The sequence below is a fragment of the Phyllostomus hastatus genome, unplaced genomic scaffold (genome assembly GCF_019186645.2).
Source record: "Phyllostomus hastatus isolate PE091 unplaced genomic scaffold, TTU_PhHast_1.1 phas_contig_150, whole genome shotgun sequence".
Taxonomy (NCBI): Eukaryota; Metazoa; Chordata; class Mammalia; order Chiroptera; family Phyllostomidae; genus Phyllostomus; species Phyllostomus hastatus.
The window spans coordinates 1811587-1831062 of NW_025333611.1; the positions used below are offsets into that span (position 1 = coordinate 1811587).

The 19476-nt window shown below is 61.4% G+C and overlaps 1 protein-coding gene across 1 annotated transcript in view; it reads left to right on the forward strand.

Annotated features, from left to right (window-relative positions):
* SDK1 (sidekick cell adhesion molecule 1) overlaps nucleotides 1–19476 on the forward strand; it is a 287191-nt gene that overhangs the window by 198018 nt on the left and 69697 nt on the right. The window contains exons 13-17 of the mRNA XM_045824331.1: nucleotides 4826–4973; nucleotides 5876–6016; nucleotides 7637–7818; nucleotides 15970–16085; nucleotides 17680–17872. Coding sequence (XP_045680287.1) covers nucleotides 4826–4973; nucleotides 5876–6016; nucleotides 7637–7818; nucleotides 15970–16085; nucleotides 17680–17872 — 780 coding nt within the window. The remainder of the gene's footprint in view (nucleotides 1–4825; nucleotides 4974–5875; nucleotides 6017–7636; nucleotides 7819–15969; nucleotides 16086–17679; nucleotides 17873–19476) is intronic.

The window sequence follows — 19476 nt, forward strand, 5'->3', positions numbered from 1 at the left end:
GGGAGGTCTCCCTGCTTGCGAGTAGATAGATTCTAGGCTCCCGAGCGAGCGGGCCGCAGCGCCACCCCCAGCTGACCGCGCCGCCTCTCCAGGGTCACCCCCAGCCCCGCCCCGCCGCGCCTGCCTGCCTGCCTGCCTGCCTGCCGCACTTCTGCAGCGGGGCGTTGTCCCGGTTCCCCGAGCCCCGGTGTCCCGTGCCGCCGCCCGGTCCTGCGTCTGCGCAAGCTCTCCCCTCCCCCGCCCTCCGTCTTGGGTCCGCTCCTCTGGGGGGAGGGGGCCGAACCCCGGCGGGACACCACCGGGGATGAACACGTCGGAAGGAAGCGGTGATTTCTCCTGCGCCCAGTTCGCGAGGACGTTCTCCCGTGTTTTCATCCGGGAGATTCACGGGCGAGCCCTCCGCTCAGGGCCGTAGCCGTTCCGCACCGCGAGTCCCCGGCTCCGGCTCCCGGAGCTGCCGAGCGGCTCCCCGGCAGGCCGGCCTCCGCCGCCGCCGCCCCGCCGCGATCTGTCAACCTCCTTCCCCCGCTTCTCCGCCGGGGCCTCGGGGCTTTTCTGCCATTTGTGACAACTGTGTTTTCAACTTGCTTTTTGCGCTTAATTTTTTGTGTATTACTTTCTTGGCAGGCCAAAGTGCTTGATTTTTGTGTACTTAAATCTATTGGTCTTTTCCTTTACACTTTCCTTTATTGCTTTCATGTTTGGACATTTCAACACAATAGAACATAAAATACGTATTCTTACAAGTTTTCTTGTTGCTGTTCAAGCTTTACCTTTTAATACATTTAACTTTTCAAATCACCTGGACCGCACACATGTGTTAAGGATTCTGACACACGACTTCTTCTTGTTTCCAAAGGACCTCCACCGTCCCGACATAGTCGATTGAACGTTCCATTTAGTTACGAATGTTTCCTGTTTCTCGTGCGGAGAGGACCTGCTCACGTAAAAGTCTGTTTGGAGTCTGTCTGGACCCACCCATCCCTCCATCTGGCTTCCTGCCGGCGTTGGAGGATTTTAATAGTTTTCGTTCCGGCATGCATTGTAGTAACTGATGGAGCCAGTCCCCTCGTCTTTCGGAATTTTGTTCTTGTCACCTGTTTATTCTCTCAGAAAAGAATTGGAATTATTTTGTCAAGTTTCAAAAATCGTCTCACTGGCTTTTTAATCATGTTAAGCCTGTGGTAATTTTAAGGAGAGCTGACTTCTTGGTAATTCTGTCTCTTCGTCCAGAAAGTAAAACGCTTCTCCATTGCTTCCGCTGTTTCTCTGCGTCGCTCAGCGACGTCTGCAGGTGTGTGCGCAGAGGTCCTGCACGCCTCTGGCAAAGGTGTTGTCTCGTCGCCACAGTGTCCGGGGTGCGCTTCCCTGTCACCTCCGGACCGTGTCCTCTCGTTGTTCCGACGGTGGCCCGGCTGTCCTCGTGTTTTCGAGACGGGCCACGGTGCCTTCTCCTGATAACTGTTGTTTTCTTTTTGCTCGATGTCTCACTGGGCTGCTCAGAATAGTTTTAAAACGACCAGTGCGACCCTGGCTGGCGTAGCTCCGTGGATGGAGTGCGGGCTGCGAACCAAAGTGTCACAGGTTCGATTCCCAGTCAGGGAACATGCCTGGGTTGCAGGCCACGGCCCCCAGCAACCGCACATTGATGTTTCTCTCTCTCCCTCCCTTCCCTCTCTAAAAATAAATAAAATTTTTTTTAAAAAATTTAAAAAAAAAAAAACGACCAGTGCGGTAGCGCTTCCTGCTGTTCGCTCCCTGATCTCAGGGGGACGTCTCCTGGGATGTCGCCGTGGGCGCGGTGTCGGCCGGCGCCGCGCGCGGAGGTGCAGTGCGCACGCAGGAAGCGCGGAGGTCCGGGGGGAGTTCAGACGAGTGCAGACACCCCGTGCAGCTCAGTCCTCGGGCCGCACGCAGACGCAGGCACAGAACGTCCTCCGTGTCTCAGGAGGCCCCCATCGCGGCTCTCCGGCCCGGCCTCCTCCTCCGGAGGCCAGCGCCCCTCCGCCTCCGCCTCCCCGGGTCTGTGCCGCCTGCTCCTGAGCCGCACGCACGTGAAGATGCTATCATCCGAGGCAGCACTTTTTCGTCTTCTAAGACATCCTCGCATTACTGGTTCTTAGGATGTTTTAAATATGCGTAAGGACACTTCTAATTTCTAGGCAAATTACTCCCAAGATAAGTAAACATTCCCTTCGGCAGGCCCCGCAGGTCGGCGGGAGAGTCCCCTCCGTGGCCGTCCCGCGGGCTCTCCCCTCGCCGCGACGTGCGCTCCCGAGGCCCCGCCCCCGAGCAGGGGTCAGAGCTGACTTCGGCGGAACTCGGCCTCCGCCGGGCTCCAGGTTCCCGGCCTCGGGCTTGAAATCGGTGTCTCCCCTCCCTTGGGGACACTGTCTTCCGTAAGTCAAGTTAACGCCGCACTCCATCTGTGTCAAACCAGAAGGGCACGCCTGCGTCTTCTGCGCCCTCACGGCCTCCCTGACAGGCGGACACGGGCCCTGGGGCGTCGCCAAGACCGAGTCGGGACAGTCCCGGTCCCTCCGTGAGGAGGGTCTCCAAGCCCCACGACGGCTGTCCCTGCCACCGGCTCAGGGTCCTCTCATACCGCAGCCCAGCAGCTGCTCACCCCAGCTCCTTCCCGGCCGGAGCCGCCCGAGGCCGCCGCTGCACAGCACAGCACACTTCCCCGCCCCCGCGTGCGGTCTGCGCTGGAAAGGAAGCATACCTGTGGAGACGGTTGTGGCCAGAACAGCAGTGGAAGTGGAATTAGAGAAGGACGTTTGCATCGCGGCTCCTGCACGCAACTTCCTCTGTCACATGCCGGCAACAAAAGAATGTTCATGCTCACTCATATTCTTTTTCTAAAAGCCCAAGGTCAAGCGCCAGCCACATCACGTGTCTCGTCTACCGCAGGGACCGTCTGAGATGGTTACGCTCAGTGCCGGCAGTGCTTCGGCAGGTCAGCCACCCCCCGAGCACCCTGGACCAGAGAAAGCGCCGGGTGCGCCCGAGGGTCCGAGTGCTCCTGGGGACACAGCTCGGTCCCACGGGCACTTCACCGCGTCTCACCACCATCCTGCTCTCCTCCGCCGGAGCGCTTTAAAGGAAGTCCTTGGTATTGTCGTTTCACCGTTAAGGGATTCGGCAAACAGCTCGAAACACCGACCTGAAACCTAACACAATTAACAGCAACCCTTCCTACGACCAGCTGCTCTGTGGGTATTTAAATGTCCCCGATGTCCTGACCGCTCCAGGGCCCCAGTCAGCTCTGGTCTCTGATTTCCCTGCTCCGTCCGTATCTGTCGTCTTCAGAATGGGGACCGCGTCTCCACTTACACCCGCCCTGAGCGCGGGGGCCCTGGTTCCTCCAACCGCACCAGCGACCCCCACGCCGGGGACGCTCTGTCCTCTTCTCCGGGAGGGAGGCCTCGGCTGCCAGAGTGGGAAGACAGGTTGGCCTGCGTCGTCCGCGGTGAGCCGGGCCTGCCCACGCTGCACTTTTTAGGAGACGTGTCGGGAGGGCCGCCGCGTCCGCGGCCGATCACCTGCATCGCAGGCGAGCCGGAGCCAAGAACACTGAAATGCCCAGCTGGCGGTGAGGACTGCGTTCCCAGAAAGCCGTTTTCGGAAGCAGCTTCATCTGAAATAGTTGGAAAGGTTCAGCCCTCGCAGCACCAACTGGCACCCGGCCTCAGAGCGGCGCGACTTTCTGTGGAGCCCAGCTCACAGCCGGACTCCACAGCGGGCGGCTCTGCGGGAGGCCGGCCGGGCCAAGTCCCCTCTCCCTGCGGGGCAGTCTGCGACTGCACCCCGGGGCCAGGGGCGTGTTGCCGGGCCCCCGGGTGCGAACCGCAAGTCCTCCCGGTTCCGGAGGCCACGGCTCTGTGTGTGCCACCCAGCATGCACGCAGCATGCTCTGCCCGCCCGGGTGGGCACCACCTCGGTGTCACCTTCTCCAGGATGGGCGACAGGCAGTCTCTCACCGCCTCCAAAGAACAGGAACACGGTTTGCCTTCCTCGGGCACCTTTCCCTGGGAACTCGAAAACGCCGTTCCGGCATCAGAGCCGCCCTGCGGGGGGGCTCGCAGTGGGGGCTCGCAGTCCTGCCAGGTCTCAGTCACCCCAGGTGGCCTCCGGGCGTGCTCGGGCCGGCGCCGTGCAGAAACACCACGGGAGCACAGAGGAGCCGGCGGAACCTTCCAGAGCCCGCCCCCCGGCTGGCAGAGTGGCCCAGGCACACCTGCGGGCGGCCGGTGGGAAGACGCTCCACGCAGCCGGGAGGCTCGTTGCGTCTCCGGCCAAAACCGCTCAGGAGCGCGGCGGCAGCGGCAGCATGGGCCGCCACGCAGATGGGCTGCGGAACTCACGCCCCATCTGTCTCCATCGCGCTCATTTCCTCCTTTATTAAAATGTTAATGAATATGGTTTTTATTTATCGCCGGGCAGCATCCTGCTCTGGGCAGGGAGTCCGCAGCCTGCTGACCGAGCGCGCTGGCAGGGAGCTCCTCTCGGTTCCTCGCGCGCGGGGCGGAGGAGCGCAGGGGCCCGCGCACCCGGCCCTGTGCAGGCGGCACAGAAGTGCCCTCACTCGTCCACGGCCGCACGGGCTGACGGGAAGCCCGCCCACAGTGCCAGGCGCCCTGGTCACCAGCCATGGGACCCTGAGCCTCAGTTTCCATCTCTGTCAAATGGGACCGGCGCGGCACGCCTCGGAGCTGCTGCTCTGGGCACGTGAGATGATTCTTGGGGATGCACGGCGCATCCCCGTGTCTTTTGTCAGACGTGTGCTCACCTGGGTGTGCGTGTGTGTTGTTCACTGTTTCAGACTCACCGTGGAAAGTGCACCTGTCCAACGTCGGCCCCGAGATGACCAGTGTCACGGTGCGCGGCCTGACTCCCGCTCGCACCTACCAGTTCCGGGTGTGCGCCGTGAACCAAGTGGGCAAGGGCCAGTACAGCTCGGAGACGAGCAGGTGCGTGGGCGCGCCCCTCCCCCGGCGGCGACGGGCCGCAGCGTGGCCTGGAAGCAGCCGGGGCCCAGAGGGAGGTGGGGACGTGGGCCAGGAAACGAGCCCGCAGCCGCTGTGGCTCGGACCTGCGCGGGGAAGACTGACGCAGGCAGACCCTGCAGCTGGGCCGGCCGGGCTCCGCACTCGCTCCCGCAAAGCACTGTAGACACGCCGCTGCTCAGAGCGCAGCCCTCTGCGTGAGCGCAGGGTTGCACTCCCGGTGCTGAGTGCCCGCTCCTCCCTGACCGCTAGCCAGACGGCGGCGGGCACTGCGTCCCCACAAGTGCACGCCCGGCAGGGGCCGGGGCAGACAGACGGCTGCAGGGCCGCCGTGGCAGTGTCGTGCTCCCCGGCCGCCTGGCCGCTGCCCCGTCCCCGGGGTGCAGGGCGGTTCGAGTCAGCGTGCCCTCCCCGGCCAGCCTGAGCTCCCAGTGGGCGGGGTCGGAGAATAGTACACCAAGGGCCTTTGTCAAAATGAGTGTGTGTGGGGGGGGGGGGTGACATGGGAAGCTGGGAAGAGCCACCGAGGAGAACCGTTTGGGAGGCGCCCCAGGCCTGGGCCCGCAGGCCACCTCGCCGGAGCTCCCAAGGCTTTTGAAGAGCCGAGGCCAGGCTGCTCCGACAGCGTAGGGCCCCCCCTCCCCCCGCCTGGGCCCGCCTGCCGCTTGCCTAGCGGGTTTTCCATTGCGCTGGTTTGCTGTCGTTATTTCCCGCCTGTCCCTTCCGTCTGATTGGCTGTGTGCTTCTCTTCACCCACCACCGGATCCCAGTAGGTAGCTGGGCTCAGGACCCGGCGAGAAGCGCGCACGTGAGCACCCTGCTTCCCTGGCGCTGACCTCGCTCTCCTCCGCGTCTGTTGTCTTCAGGTTGATGCTGCCCGAGGAGCCGCCCAGCGCGCCCCCGAAGAACATCGTGGCCAGCGGGCGCACCAACCAGTCCATCATGGTGCAGTGGCAGCCGCCCCCCGAGACAGAGCACAACGGGGTGCTGCGTGGGTACATCCTCAGGCAAGTCCCTGTGGGGGGCCGTCTCTGGGCCGTCCGCTCTGCCGGGGGCGCAGACACGCATGTGCAGAGGAGCCCCGGGGTCAGCAGGCGGGTCGGGCGGGTCGGGAGAGCCCGGGGGGCGGTGGGCTTGCGCCGGACCCCGGAGAGAGCGGGGTGGGGAGGGGGGACGCAGGCAGCCTGGCGGGGACGGCTTCCGCGTGTCCCGCCAGAACACATGTGCACGCAAAACCCCGGAATCGGTGGCTGCGTCCTGACGAGGGCTCGGAGGGGAGTCTGATGGGTCGGGGGGCAGGTGCGCGGTTCCTTGTGAATCCTCGCGTCCTGAGTCTGTACCGGGGCACGCGTGATGGACTGTCACAGTTTCTAATGAAGAATAACGCAGCTGATTAAATTATTAGCCAGCTGTCAGCATGGAAGCATGCTGTTCAGTATTGCCACATCTCCTCACGTTCCAAAGAAACTGGGAAACCTGGCTTTTTACGCACAGTCTCAGTTTTTCCATGTGGGAAATGAAGCCAAGTTACTTTGAACTACAAGGCGGGCGACACTCACACCGCCCCAGGCCAGACGGGGCCCTGAGAGGCCGGCTGCCTCCCCCGTGCCTCACGTGGGCGGCTGGGCCTTGACCAGCAGAACAGACAGACCGGGCGCGGCGGGGCTCCAGGGCAGGCGTCCCCTGGGCCGGAACACTGCCGACCTGAACAGCGCGTCGGACGCGGTCACCACCGCCGCGGCTCGTCGGCGCGAGGGGAAGGGAGAAGCGGTGTTGACGGGTCACCACCAAGTCCCTTCTAATGGACGGCACAGCGGTGGGCGCGTGCAGTCATCGCGCATGGCCTGGGACTCCCCTACCAGCCTCCGACGGGGCAAGAACCCGGTGCCCTTGGTCACTCACCTTCCTCAGGTGCCCGGCCCGGGCCCCTGCTGAGCCGCGCCCCAAGGACACGGGGCTGCCCGAGGTTTGAAGTGGGGGAATGCGAGAGATCTCGCAAGGTTGCTGCTTCAACTCCATGATCTTTGTGTGTGGAGGACACCTCATCCCCGGTACATACTTACACGACGGTGCCTCCAGCGTGTCACACGTGTGTGTCTGTGCTGCATGTCACACGTGTGTCTGTGCTGCATGTCACACGTGTGTGTCTGTGCTGGGGACGCTGGCCTGTCACTGCTGGCTCACTGCTGCTGCTGGCGACGCCTCAGGCATCGGAACCGTCCCCCCAGCACCAGGCAGCCCGTCATCTGCCTGAGCGGCTCCCGGGCAGCTGTCCCCGGGGTGCACGGGGGCTGCCAGCCCCAGGGCCCGGCGCCCCCGGCTGCGCCTCCCTGTTTCAAAGGAGGGTAGCACGGGGGCGCCGTGGGCTGGGGTCCCGCACTCCTGAGGCAAGGCGCACTTAGAGAGCCGTCATTCCCCCCGACCCGTTAACACAGTTCAGAGGTCGGGGCTGTGTTTCCTGAAGCTCATCTTCTCGGTGACAGCTGGAGGAGGGACGGTGCCCTCCCGGCTGACCTCCGGCCTGACCTCCGGCCTCAGGAGTGTGTCCGCCCCTTCCCCCCACCTCGAGGAAGGGCGGCGGCAGGCCTGTCTCCTCTGTGCGAGTCCCTCCCTGTGGTCCCGCGCAGGTACCGCCTGGCCGGCCTGCCCGGGGAGCACCAGCAGCGGAACATCACCAGCCCCGAGGTGAACTACTGCCTGGTGACCGAGCTGATCATCTGGACGCAGTACGAGATCCAGGTGGCCGCCTACAACGGGGCCGGCCTGGGCGTCTTCAGCAGGGCGGTGACCGAGTACACCTTGCAGGGAGGTAAGCCGGCCTCCCCGCCTCGCTGCGGGGCCTTCGCTAGGGGCAGGGTTCGCCGAGCGTGGCGGGGGCAGCTGGAAGCAAACACCGAGCATCCGGCCCCCTACGCAGTTCAAACTGGCCGCCTATCCCGACGCGACAGTGATCTGGTGAAGGGGGGACGGGGCGCGGGCCCACTGCTTGTCTCCGGTCACCGAGGCCAGGCGACCGCGACCACGCCCTTCCCCTCGTCCTCCGGGTCGGGGCGGAGGGAGGGGGGGCGTGCGGGGCTGGGCCTTCCCCATGCGGAATGGCAGTCTGTTTTGCATCTTCGGCGTCCTGTGTGGTCCTGAGACTGTCTTTCACCGGCAACGGCGGCTCCCAGTGTTGTTGGTGGTGATGGGAGGCGATTAGCGGTAATGAGATCTGCCACTTGCTGTTTCCACGGTTTTCTCTTTCGGTTACACGAGCACACAATTTACTCGATCCGTAAAGCTTCTCCCCCCGAAACAGCCGGGCGGGTGCCGTAAAACCAGTGGGTCTCAATCTCACCCTCGTGCCAAGGCCCCGCCCCGGCACCTGCGGGCTCCTTACAGTGCCTGCCCCCCGCCCCCCCTCTCGTTTTCCCGAGGGTGCAGGCTCGGCCCCGGGAAGAGCTGGGCGTCCGCAGACGCTCCTCGTTGCCCGCAACCTTGGCACCAAACAGACCCCTCCCGACACAACCGCACGCGGCCGCCCGGAACCATGCCCCGGGAAGCGACTCTCCCACAGAATCTGAAACCCCTCCCCCTCCCTCCCCCGACCCTCGGGTGTGATCTTATTTGCTGGGGCACTTTCCTTGTTCCCAGGCCTTGACCTTTTGCAGATGACAAGGCTTCTAACTGGCCACGTCTCCCCCCAGATCCTGCCCGAGACCTAATGTTCCTTGATATTACATGCTGTTATTATCATCCCTTATTGATCGGCTGTCTGCCGCCGTCCCGGGGTCCATCTGTCAGTCTTCCCTGATAAATGAGCGCGGGCAGCCTGTGTTCGCCATGACAGGCAGGAACGCTTAACATGCAAGGCAGGCCGGAGGGACCCGCGCGTCTGCAGGTGATTCTTCATTACGCCCTGGAAGCCGAACAAACCTGAAAACCCGGCGCCTCGTGTTTGCTTTAATTAGTCTGTTTAATAAGAACAATAAATTTGGGAGCACTTCCCATGACAGATATCGCGGTTAGTAGCCCCTGTCATGCTGAACTGCGGCCACCTCGCCCCGTCGCCGGCGCGGTGGCGCTCTGCGCGGGGCAGAGGGGCGCAGAGCTGCTGCCCCCGGTGGAGACGGGCACCGAGGGGCCGGGGTTGTCCTGCTGCAGTGTGGCGCGGCGCACTGTGGACCCCCGAAGTCACCGGAAGCCACTGCACCTGCCACGGACCGGCCCCGCTGTCCTGTCAGGCCCTTCACCCCCAAGACGGTGACCGGGTCTGGCCTCGCCGCGGGGCCCCTCCCGCGTTCTCCCTGCGCGGACTCACCGCACGCCGCCCAGCCCAGTTAATGCGCTCTCTCGGCAGCGCCTCCCGGACCGCTCTGTGCCTGGCGTTCTGAAGAAACGGGACACCCCCACCCAGGAATCCAGCTGCCCCCCTCCAGCACTGGGCCGGCCGGGGGGCCTCCCGGGGTGCGAGGAGAGGCTCCTTCTGCCCCAGCGGCCGGCTGGGCACCTGCCGGTCAAATGTCCACTGCGAGTCCCCAAGCCGAAACAGGAAACATCTCCGATTTACTCCAGAACTCCTCTCAGAACGCTTCTGGAAGTCCACATGCTGTGGGGTTCGAGGGGAGAAGCCCTGAGAGCGTGAGCTGCGCCCCCCTGAGCGCCCAGTGCCCCCGCAGGCCTTTCCTCCGGCCGACGCCCCGTCCGCTGCATCCCCACCGGGACCCGCGGTCCCCTGGGGCCTGGGCAGCTCAGGTGCTGTGCGGAGGCGGCGTCCGGGTCTGGGCTCTGTGCCTGTTAGTGGTCGTCCGACTAGTGGCGGAAGCGACCGGAAGAAACAGCTCGACCGTGGCGTTCGCAGGGAAGCCCGCCGTGAGGGGCACGCCCCTCCGCCCCGGAGCAGGCCACCGGACGGGACTCCGCTCCTCCCCGCACGCGCGCCGCGGAGAGACAGATGCCGCGTTCCTGCGGAGGCCCCGAAGACAGATTAGGCCATAAATCATGATTCTGAGCACACCAAAGCTGTAATTTTTCCCTGGTTTCACTTCTCTATCATTCCTCTTCTTACAACAGGTATTTTTGTGCTGTGATGATTTATTCTGGTCTCAGAACATTACCTTCTAATGAAAGAGAAATATTTTACATTTAAAAAGAAACGGAGAAAACATTTGGTTATCCGCATTTCTAAAGCATTAGTAAGAGCTCCTAAATGTTCGCCTGGGCCGTGACGGGGTCTCTGGGGCGAGGGCCGCGGGCGCGCAGGCTCTCTGCCGGCGGGCTCCGCTCCTCCCTGCCTCCAGGAAGCTCTGGGCTGGGCGGGCAGTGTCGCACGGGGAGCGGTCCCCCCCGGCCCCCCCGTCCGTCCACCAGACCCCCAGACCTGGGCGCCTGCAGAGCGAGGTGACGCCCACCCCCCCAACCGCCCCAAGGCACCGAGCAAGCCCTGAACCAGGGGCTCCGCGTGGCCTCCAGGGCCTGGAGAGGACAGGACAGGACAGGAGGGCGGCGGATTGCAGGGAGCCACTCTCCACCGGTCTTCGCCGTCCTGGGCTGTGCCTGACCCTCGTTACCTTGCGTTCTCCGTCCCCCGACCGTCGGGGAGGTGGGCGTCCCCGCGTCCACGTCACAGAGGGAAGATGGCAGCTCGGGGAGGAGCTGGCTCTCCCGAGGCCACCTGGCCGGGAAGTCTGGGAAGGGCCGCAGCTGGGGCTGACCCGTTCCGCACACGCCCGACGTGGGTGAAGGTCGCCTCCAGGTCGGCAGGGCGGCGGCACACACACGGGAGAGGAAAGAAGGACCTGTCCTCGTCCCTACCGATTCACAGTTGGTGTCGGCGTCGTGTGCCGGACGTTGTCCGATCTCGTTCTTCTTCAAAGCAGTTTCGGGTGTGTCTTACTCGTCCCTGTACGTCTTCAAGTCAAAGTTCCGGTTTCTGAAAATGCCCCAGCTGCGGCGCCGATCGGGTGTCACTCCACCTGGCGGTCAGCCTGGGGAGAGCGGACGACACCCCTGCCGTGCTGTCCCCCGACCCCTGAAGACGGCGGGGCCCCTCTCCCCGGGCCCAGGCTGCCTCTGAGCGCCGCCCCGTCGTCTTTAGCCGGCGGGTCTTGCGTGTAGTTTGTCGAATCTGTATCCGTTTCCTGTTTTCATTGCGGTTTAAACGGTATTGACTTTTTCAGTTCACTCCCCATTGTTCGTGGCTTGTGTTTAGAAGTGCAGTTGACTCTTGGCTCGGGGACGTTCTTCACGGGCAGGTACGTTGCGTGGACACGGAGAGGGTTTTTGTTCTGTGGCTCCTCCCCTTTTCGGTCCCTAGGCCTCCTCTCTCCTCTCCCTGCGCTCCCACGCTCCTGCGCTGGCTCCTGCTTGCAGAACAGCAGCGGGCGGAGGGGCCCCTGGGCTTTGCCCCTCCTCGCAGGGGAAGCCCCCCCTTCCTGAGTGCGGTGCTGCAGGGGGCTCACAGGGGCCCGTTCCCAGCTTCCGCGGGTTCCCACTTGGCTGAGAGGTTTCTCTCTCTCTTTTTAAATCACTGTCGGATGTTAACTTTTATCAAATGCTCTTTCTCAACCTAGTGAGATGATCACATTTTTCCTCGTCTCTGTTGATACGGTGAATTCCCCTGACTGAGATTTGCAGAACCAGCCCTTGCATTTATGAGACGAACCTCACTTTGATCAGGATACATTATGATTCTTTATAGATCGTTGAATTTGATTTTCTAGTATTTTATTGGGTATTCCTTGCACCCGTACTGCTGAGGGTCTGGGTCTGCGGTTTTCTTTTCTCTGGCGCCCCCCCACCCCCGCCTGCGGGGGCACCAGGGGGGCGCTGTGGGACTGCCTTTAGTTCCCCCTCGGGTGTTTGGGGAGCTCACCTGTGCTCCGTGGTACGTCGAGGGCTTGCTGTTCGTTGCTGGAAGGTTTTAACACATGCTCGGATATTTGCTGGTTACTGGACCACTCCGGTTATCCGTTTCTTCTTGAGTAGACTTCGGAAGTGTGTTTCTGCTAAGGAATTTGTCCATTTCATCCCAACTGCTGAATTTACGAGCATAAAGGTGTTCAGAATGTTCTCCACTCTTTCCCTGCCTCCAGGGTTTGGGGGGTGTTTCTCCATAGTGGTGGTGTTGGTAATCTGTGGTTTCTCGTTTGTTCTTGATTTTTCTGGCTTTTATTTATCTTTTAAAAGAACCAGTGTCGCAGGTTCGATTCCCAGTCGGGGCACATGCCTGGGTTGCAGGCCATGACCCCCAGTAACTGCACATTGATGTTTCTCTCTCTCTCTCCATCTCCCTCCCTTCCCTGTCTAAAAATAAATCAATGAAATCTTTAAAAAAAAGTCTCAAAAAAAATAAAAGAAAAGAACCAGCTTTGGGTTTCATTGATTTTCTGTATTATTTTTCTTATTTTATTTTCTGCTTTTTTTATTTACTGTTTCCTTGAATTGGCTTGTTTTGGGTTTAATGAACTGTTATAGATTCTTAAGGTAGAAGCTTGGATTCTAATTTAAACATTTAAATGCCATAAATTCCCCTCTAGCACTTCTGTATCCCATAAATTTTGATATGTTGAATTTTCACTTCCATTAAGTTGAAAGTGCTTTTCTAATTTTCCATGTGACTTCCTCTTGACCCATGGTTATTCTGAGGTGCGTGGCTTAATTTCCAAATATTTAGGGATGTTCCATAATCCTTCCGTTGTTAGTGTCAAGTTTGATCCTTTCGGGGGCCACAAAACATGTACTTTGTGATTTTACTCATCTTTAGCTACTTCAGGTTGGCTCGGGGCTCAGAACACGTCTGTGTGGTTCCGCCGCACGTGCCCCGGAGAGAACGCGCCCCCGCTGTTGGCGGGGGGCCTCGAAGCGGGCGCCGCGTGGGCCCCGGGCTCCATGGTGCTGCGGGCTCCATGGCGCTGCGTGCTCCCCCAGGGCTCCTGTCTCCTCCCTGACGCTCCCCGTCCACTCCTCCTCGTTCGAGCAAGGAGCCCCTAAGTCTCCCACTAGAGCTGTAGATGTTTTCTGGTTTTCCTTTTGAGTTGCCGGTTTGCCTCTCGTATGTTGAAGTCAGCTGCACAAACACTTAGGCCCTTCCGTCGTCTTGGTGAGAAGCGCACTCCGTCCTTATGCGCAATGTCTCCCTGCGCTGGTGCTGGTCTTTGCTGGGTTAGCCACATTCCCTCACATTAACACGACCGCTCCGGACTTCACCCGTGTTTTCACGGGCATTTGCCCACTCTTTCGCTCTGACGCTATTTGTGTCTTCGTATTTACAGTGGGGCTCTCCTAGGCGGCGTGTGGCCGGGTCTCACGTGTTGCCCGACGGGCACTCTGTCTCCTGTTGGGATGGACCAACTCTCCACACTGTGTTACCGCGGCTGAGACGGGGCTCAACTCGGCCACCTGGCTGAGTGTTTCTCCTTGCTTCCTCCCTGATGTTTTCCTTCTCTGTTGTTTTTGCCTCCTGCTTTGGGATTAACTGGATGTTTTTTTATTTAGGTTATTTTTTTCCACTCGTCTTATTTACCCTTCTTTCCTCAAACTTGTTTAGCAAGTGCTCTGGCGTTCCGACTATACTTTATTAACTAATTTATCTTACAATATACTACGTGTATGTTAGACCCTTATAACCACACACTTCCAACCCCTCTTCCCTGTCTTCCGTGCTAGTGCGGTCAGTTATTTTATCTTTACCTACGGTATAAGGCCGCAGTAAATTGCTACTATTTTTGTGTTAAGCAGTTATATTTGAGAGTGAATCAAAAGTTTAAAAATACACTTTCATTTTAAACATTTCTGAAAGTCATCATTTATTTGCATGGAGCTAAAGTTTTGGCATTTGATTACGTATTTCTTTAACATTTATTTTTCATAGTGCAGGGCTGCTAGTAACAATGTCTCTCAGATTTCTATCTTTCTGAAGATGTCTTTATCTTGCCTTCATGTTTGAGGGGTATTTTCACGGGGTAGAGGATTCTGGGGGAATCGTCTTTTCCATCAGTACTTTAAAGCTATCATTCTACCAGCTTCGGGCCCGCACGGTTTCTGATAAGAAGGCTGCTGCCATTCTCGCCTTTGTATCTCAGCGGGTGCCGTATCTCTTCTGTGTATCTGCGGCGCCCAGACACCCGCACTCCCACGCCGGCGCCCACTCAGCCTGTAGCAGAGTTCACAGTGAGCTCGGGCCGAGTTCTTCTGACTGCACGGTGCCCGTCGCCCCTCGGTCTGCGCGCCGTCCTGGGGAGGAGGGGAGCCAGCCCGCCTCGCCCGCCCTGCAGAGGCCGCGCCGCTCCCAGACCTCAGGCTGGGTGGCTGCTCTGCGCCCTCAGCTCCCCGGGGCTCAGACAAGTTATGGTTTTATGGCGCGTGCATCTCCTTTTGGTCCTTACGTAGATGTGATTTTATTCCAACTGCCCACATCCTGGCCCCAGCCATCGATGTGGCCATTTCTGACCCACAACGTCCGGGCGGGTGCTGAGCGGGAAACCAGGATGGTTTTCTCGGTGACTCGCGGAGGGCGGGACGGACGGAGGGCCCCACAGCGGAGCGGAGAGAGGAGGGAAGGGGAGCGTGACGGGGGAGAACAGATGCGAGGACTTGGATGAAGCTGACGTTTTTCATCGTTGCCTGACGAGACGAACTCTGCGGGACAGGCGTCCTGGGAGTCACGGCGATGTTCGATGGGACCGTGCTCTGTCCCGTGTGTCGTGTGGCAGGACACTCTCGTCCTTGTGTCTGTGCCTTGAGCCGCGGGGCCCTTTGGGCTCCCGTGTCCTACTTTTAGAATGATCTCCTGCGGGGCCAGGACTCGTCCGTCCCCTGCAAAAAGTGTGGTGGAACGGCCAGTGGGCCGGTCCCTCGTTAGTGGCCACGCCACGCCGCTGCCTTTTTCAAACACTCGGGTCCCCACGGCCGACCACACGCGCTCTCGACCCCCGCGTTTGGGACCAGCCGCCCGCCCCGCACCCGGTGGCCGTGCTCACCGTCTTCTCCCCGCTCCCCGGGTTTTCCCGTGACGCCACGGCCCTGCTCACCTCGTGCCCAGGTGAGGATGCCCTCCTCTCGGCCCGCCCCTCTTCAGGGGGCCCCCCTGTCCTCCTGACCTGCTGCAGGAGGCCCGGGCCGGGGGCCGCCTCCGCCTTCCCGGGGCAGAGCTGGCTCTTCTGCCCGACGCGCTTGTTGCTCCGCAGGGAGACCTGCCCGTTTCGGTTACACGCGTCTGCCCCCTAGAGCACAGGGGGCAAACACCAGGCCCATGGCCCGAGCCCGGCCCTCCGCCTTGTTTCATCCGGCCCGGCGCCATGTTTCTGCCCGGTGGCAGCGCCGAGCTCTTGCCCCCGGTCAAGGAGCAGTTACACGCACACAGTCCTACACTGACATTCGGGCCCTGGAAGGCAGCCTCGAGGCCGACGTGGTCCCCGTGACAGTGAGTCTGGCAGCCCTGCCCTAGAGTGTGAGCTCTCCAAGGCAGGCCATCTGCCAGGCACAGAGTCTCTGCTCCCTAAAGCAAAGACATAAGGAGTGGGAGTTTTTAGGTGGGGGCCCCTGTGACAGACAGACAGAAACCCAGCCCCCAGATGATGAACCAACAATGCGTGTGAGAAGGAGGTGGGTGTTCTCACATGAAGGACGACGGGTTTGAAACACAGTCGCGTGTGTAACGAGGGCGTGGGCTTCCACGTGCAACCCTGGGCGACCCGAGAAGAAATCGGAGAGAGCACGTGTTTGCGACCCATCCCAGCCCCCAGGAAAGGCACGTCGTGCAGTGAGGTGGCCCAGTCCCCTTTTCTGCCTGAGCCTTAAAGAATTCAGCAGCAGAAAATGAGATATAGCCCAATTCTTTTTCTTTGTAATGTCACTATTAGCTTCCAAAAACATTCCTCACACCCCCCCGTCCTCAGCGCTGTAATTGCCTGTGAGTCTGGGCAGCCGCTGAGAGTTCCTTTCTCATCTCTCCTCCCTCCGGTGCCTCCCGCCGCCACAGTGCCCACCGCGCCCCCGCAGAACGTGCAGGCGGAAGCTGTGAACTCCACGGCCATCCGGCTCCTGTGGAGCCCCCCGCCGCAGCAGTTCATCAACGGCATCAACCAGGGGTACAAGGTAGGGGGCCGGCCTCGGGGGGCGCTGGGCTATCTCGGGAGGCCGTGGCCTTGTGACTGGGGAGGAGGCCACCCATCCCACTGGGGTGGGGTCCCCTGGAGTCCCCAGGGTCTCATCGCCAGCCGTGCCGGCTCGGAACCTCAGAGTCTCGGACCTCCGGAGTCTGGCCCCCGCGCAGCGGGGCGGCCTCCTGTGCGAGAGGCCTTTCCCGTGCGAGTCGCCAGTGGGAGGGCCCTCTCGCTTGATTGGAACCAGCGTGTGTACAAGCCACTTTGCCCGGGAAGGGGTCCTCTCAGAGGGGGCAGGGGCACCGGGTGCGATGGAGTGACATCCCTACTGAGCGAGGACAGTCTCTCCTCCCCTCTCCGCTGCAGGGGGCGTTCTCACCGAATTTAGGCCTGTGGGCTGGGGTGCCCCCCCCAGCCTGACCTCGAGACCCCGGCACCTTCCCCTTGCCCTCGCTCCCCAGAGTGCGCAGCCTCCTCCCACACTGGGCACACGTTCCGGAAACGTCGCCTCTCTTCCCTTTCGGACCCACTCCCCCCGCGGGGGCCGGGAGCCCGCTGTGGCCGCCGCACAGTGCCCAGCCCTCCGCCCAGCCGTCAGCTCGGGGAGGCCTCCGGGCACCGGCGTCCACCCGCCTGCTGGGGCCCCCGGGAGCCTCAGCCTCTGAGAGTGGCCTCTCCCCAGACACCCAGCCCGCTTTTTTTCCACTTGGATGCAATCTATAAAAACACTTGAGTTCCACCGGCAAGGCGGACGCGGCTAGAAACGCGCCCGCCCTTCCTTTCCCCCAGAGGCACCTGCCGGGCAAGCTTTCTTCAGAGAAAATCATATCAGTCAGCCAGGGCCGTTTTGCCTCTTTGACTCTCTGTCAAGTCTTGTTGGCGAGACTGGGGCGTGCGCTCGATGCCCTCGCTGCCGGCGCGACCCATACCAGTGCCCTCTGTGCCCCGCGGCGCGCCCGCCCGCGGCCCCAGTGACCTTGCACGGGCCCCGTGTCCGTGCCCCGTGTCTGAGGAGGGGAGAGCTGCACGCACACGTGATGTCGCCGGAACCTTAAAACCCCTTCCCTTGGAATATGCGTGTCTGCCGCGTTTCTTTAAAACTGCAGTCAATTCCCTGGAATCCCGTGCGGAAAACTCCCGAGTTGTAGGTTGCAGACAGTTCAGCTCGTCTCCGCCGAGCCGGGCTCGGTTCGGGGTCCGAGGAGGCGCCCACCCAGAAAGCGTCCCCGCGCCCGCCCCGCTGTGCCGAGTCCGCAGAGCCGCGGGCAGGGTCTCCTCGCCCCCGGCGGTTAAGGGTGCCCGTTCTGCGGCGCACCCCTGTGAGGGGCGGGGGGCTCGAGGGGCGCCTGCCACCCTCTCGGTTAAAGCCGTGTTGCATTTTCAAGTCCATATTTAAAGTGCACACGTTTGCGTTCAACACTCCGAGATCCCTTTTAAACTCCGTATTTTGGAGTGCGATGATGAACGTCGGATTGATGGGGTGTCTTCATTGTGACTTTGAGGACGTACTCATTGCAAAACAGAATTCCGATGCAGACTTCAAGACGTGCGGTTAAAAGGGTCTCTTCGTCCCCGTTCCGTCCCAGCTCCTCGCGTGGCCTGCCGACGCCCCCGAGGCGGTCACCGTGGTCGCCGTGGCTCCAGACTTCCACGGGGTGCACCACGGGTACATAACCAGCCTGAGGAAGTTCACCGCCTACCTCACGTCGGTGCTGTGCTTCACCACGCCGGGGGACGGGCCGCCCAGCACGCCGCAGCTCGTCCGGACGCACGAGGACAGTGAGTGCACCTCTGGCCCGGGGCTCGGCCGCAGCCCGAGTGGTTTGGGGAGGGGGTCGGGACCACTGCCGCGTCCAGCGCCGGCGAGAGCAGAGCCGGGTCCCCAGGGAGCTCCACGGGGAGACGGGGCCAGTGGAAAGTCCCCGTCAGACTAGCAGGGGCTGCGGGCGGCAAAGGGCGGCCACCGGGCCATGGGGAGGGGCTGAGGGCAGGAGGCAGTCCAGTCCCGCCACCAAGTGGTCAGCTTCAGTCCTGCCGGACCTCTCTTTGCCCAGGTTTCATCCCCCGGTCCCCTCTCCTCCTTCTTCAGCCCCCCGAGGCCCAGCCCTGCCCCTGACCCCTGCAGGGCCTTGCACCCGCGCCCTCCCGCCCTCCCCTTCCCACCGACTCCGCGGGGCAGTCAAACCGGCCGCTCCGCTCCCAGGCCAGCGGGCGCCGTCCCGAGAAGGCCAGCCCAGCGTGCTCACACTCACTCCCAAGACCCAGGAAGGCTCGTCACAGTTCGTAGTAATTAAGAAAAAGAAAACCGCAGGATGGCAATGTACTAAATATTTTTTTTAATTTTATTTATTTATGTTTGGAGAGGGAAGGGAGGGAGATAGAGAGAGAGAGAGAAACATCCATGTGCAGTTGCTGGGGGTTATGGCCTGCAACCCAGGAATGTACCCTGGCTGGGAATCGAACCTGCGACACTTTGGTTCGCAAGCCTGCGCTCAATCCACTGAGCTACGCCAGCCAGGGCTTGACTATTTTGAAGTGATTAAAAACGCTTGGGACAACCGGCCACGATCCAGCACTGAGCTGAGTGAAACACGGAATAGCACGCAGCCCAGCGTGGGGTCCACGTTCTAACACACACACTCGCGTGCGATGCCCCAGCTGAGAAGAGACCTCAGAGGGCACTCGCCTGTGGGGCGTGATCGCGGTGAACTTGACTGTTTTCTTCGTGTTTTACACAACATGCTCACTTCTACAACGAGATGTACTCCGTAGTGAGAACGGAAACTGGCGTAAGGGTTTAAGGTCGCGCAGGCCGCCACGGCGCATCCTCCGTGTCCTGCCCCCTTCTCCGCTGGAGGCAGAGGTCAAGGCCATCCAGCGAGCTTCCTCCTGTCCCCTTCCCGGTCCCTCTCCCCTCCTCTCTCGCCGGGTGCAGTCCGGCCTTCCTGCCCTGATGTGCTGTGCCCGGGGCTCCCTGGCCTGGCCGTGCCGCCCGCTGGCCACCCGGCTGGCCCTTCCCGGGTCCCCTCCTGAGCCACGGGCTCCCTTTCTCTTCTGGCCCGGCTCCTGCCTCCGTGGGAAGCAGTCCGCCTCTCGTTCGCTGTCGAGTGTGACGTTTTCTCACAACTGTCCTTTGTCAGGGGGGACAATCCTCTGTCACCAACCAGCTGAGAGCTTTTCTCGTGAGTAAACACTGGTTTTCCCCGGCTCTTACCGCATCAGTTGCTGTGATCACAGGGTTTTCCTTCTAAGCCTGCGGACTGGTACGATCGGGTGCTTCTCGAGTGCTGGGTCAACCTTGCACACTCAGAACAAGGCCCACTGGGTCCCACCGGGTAACTATTTGTTCCGTTGCTGGGCTCAGTGTGCCGGTGCTTTCCGGA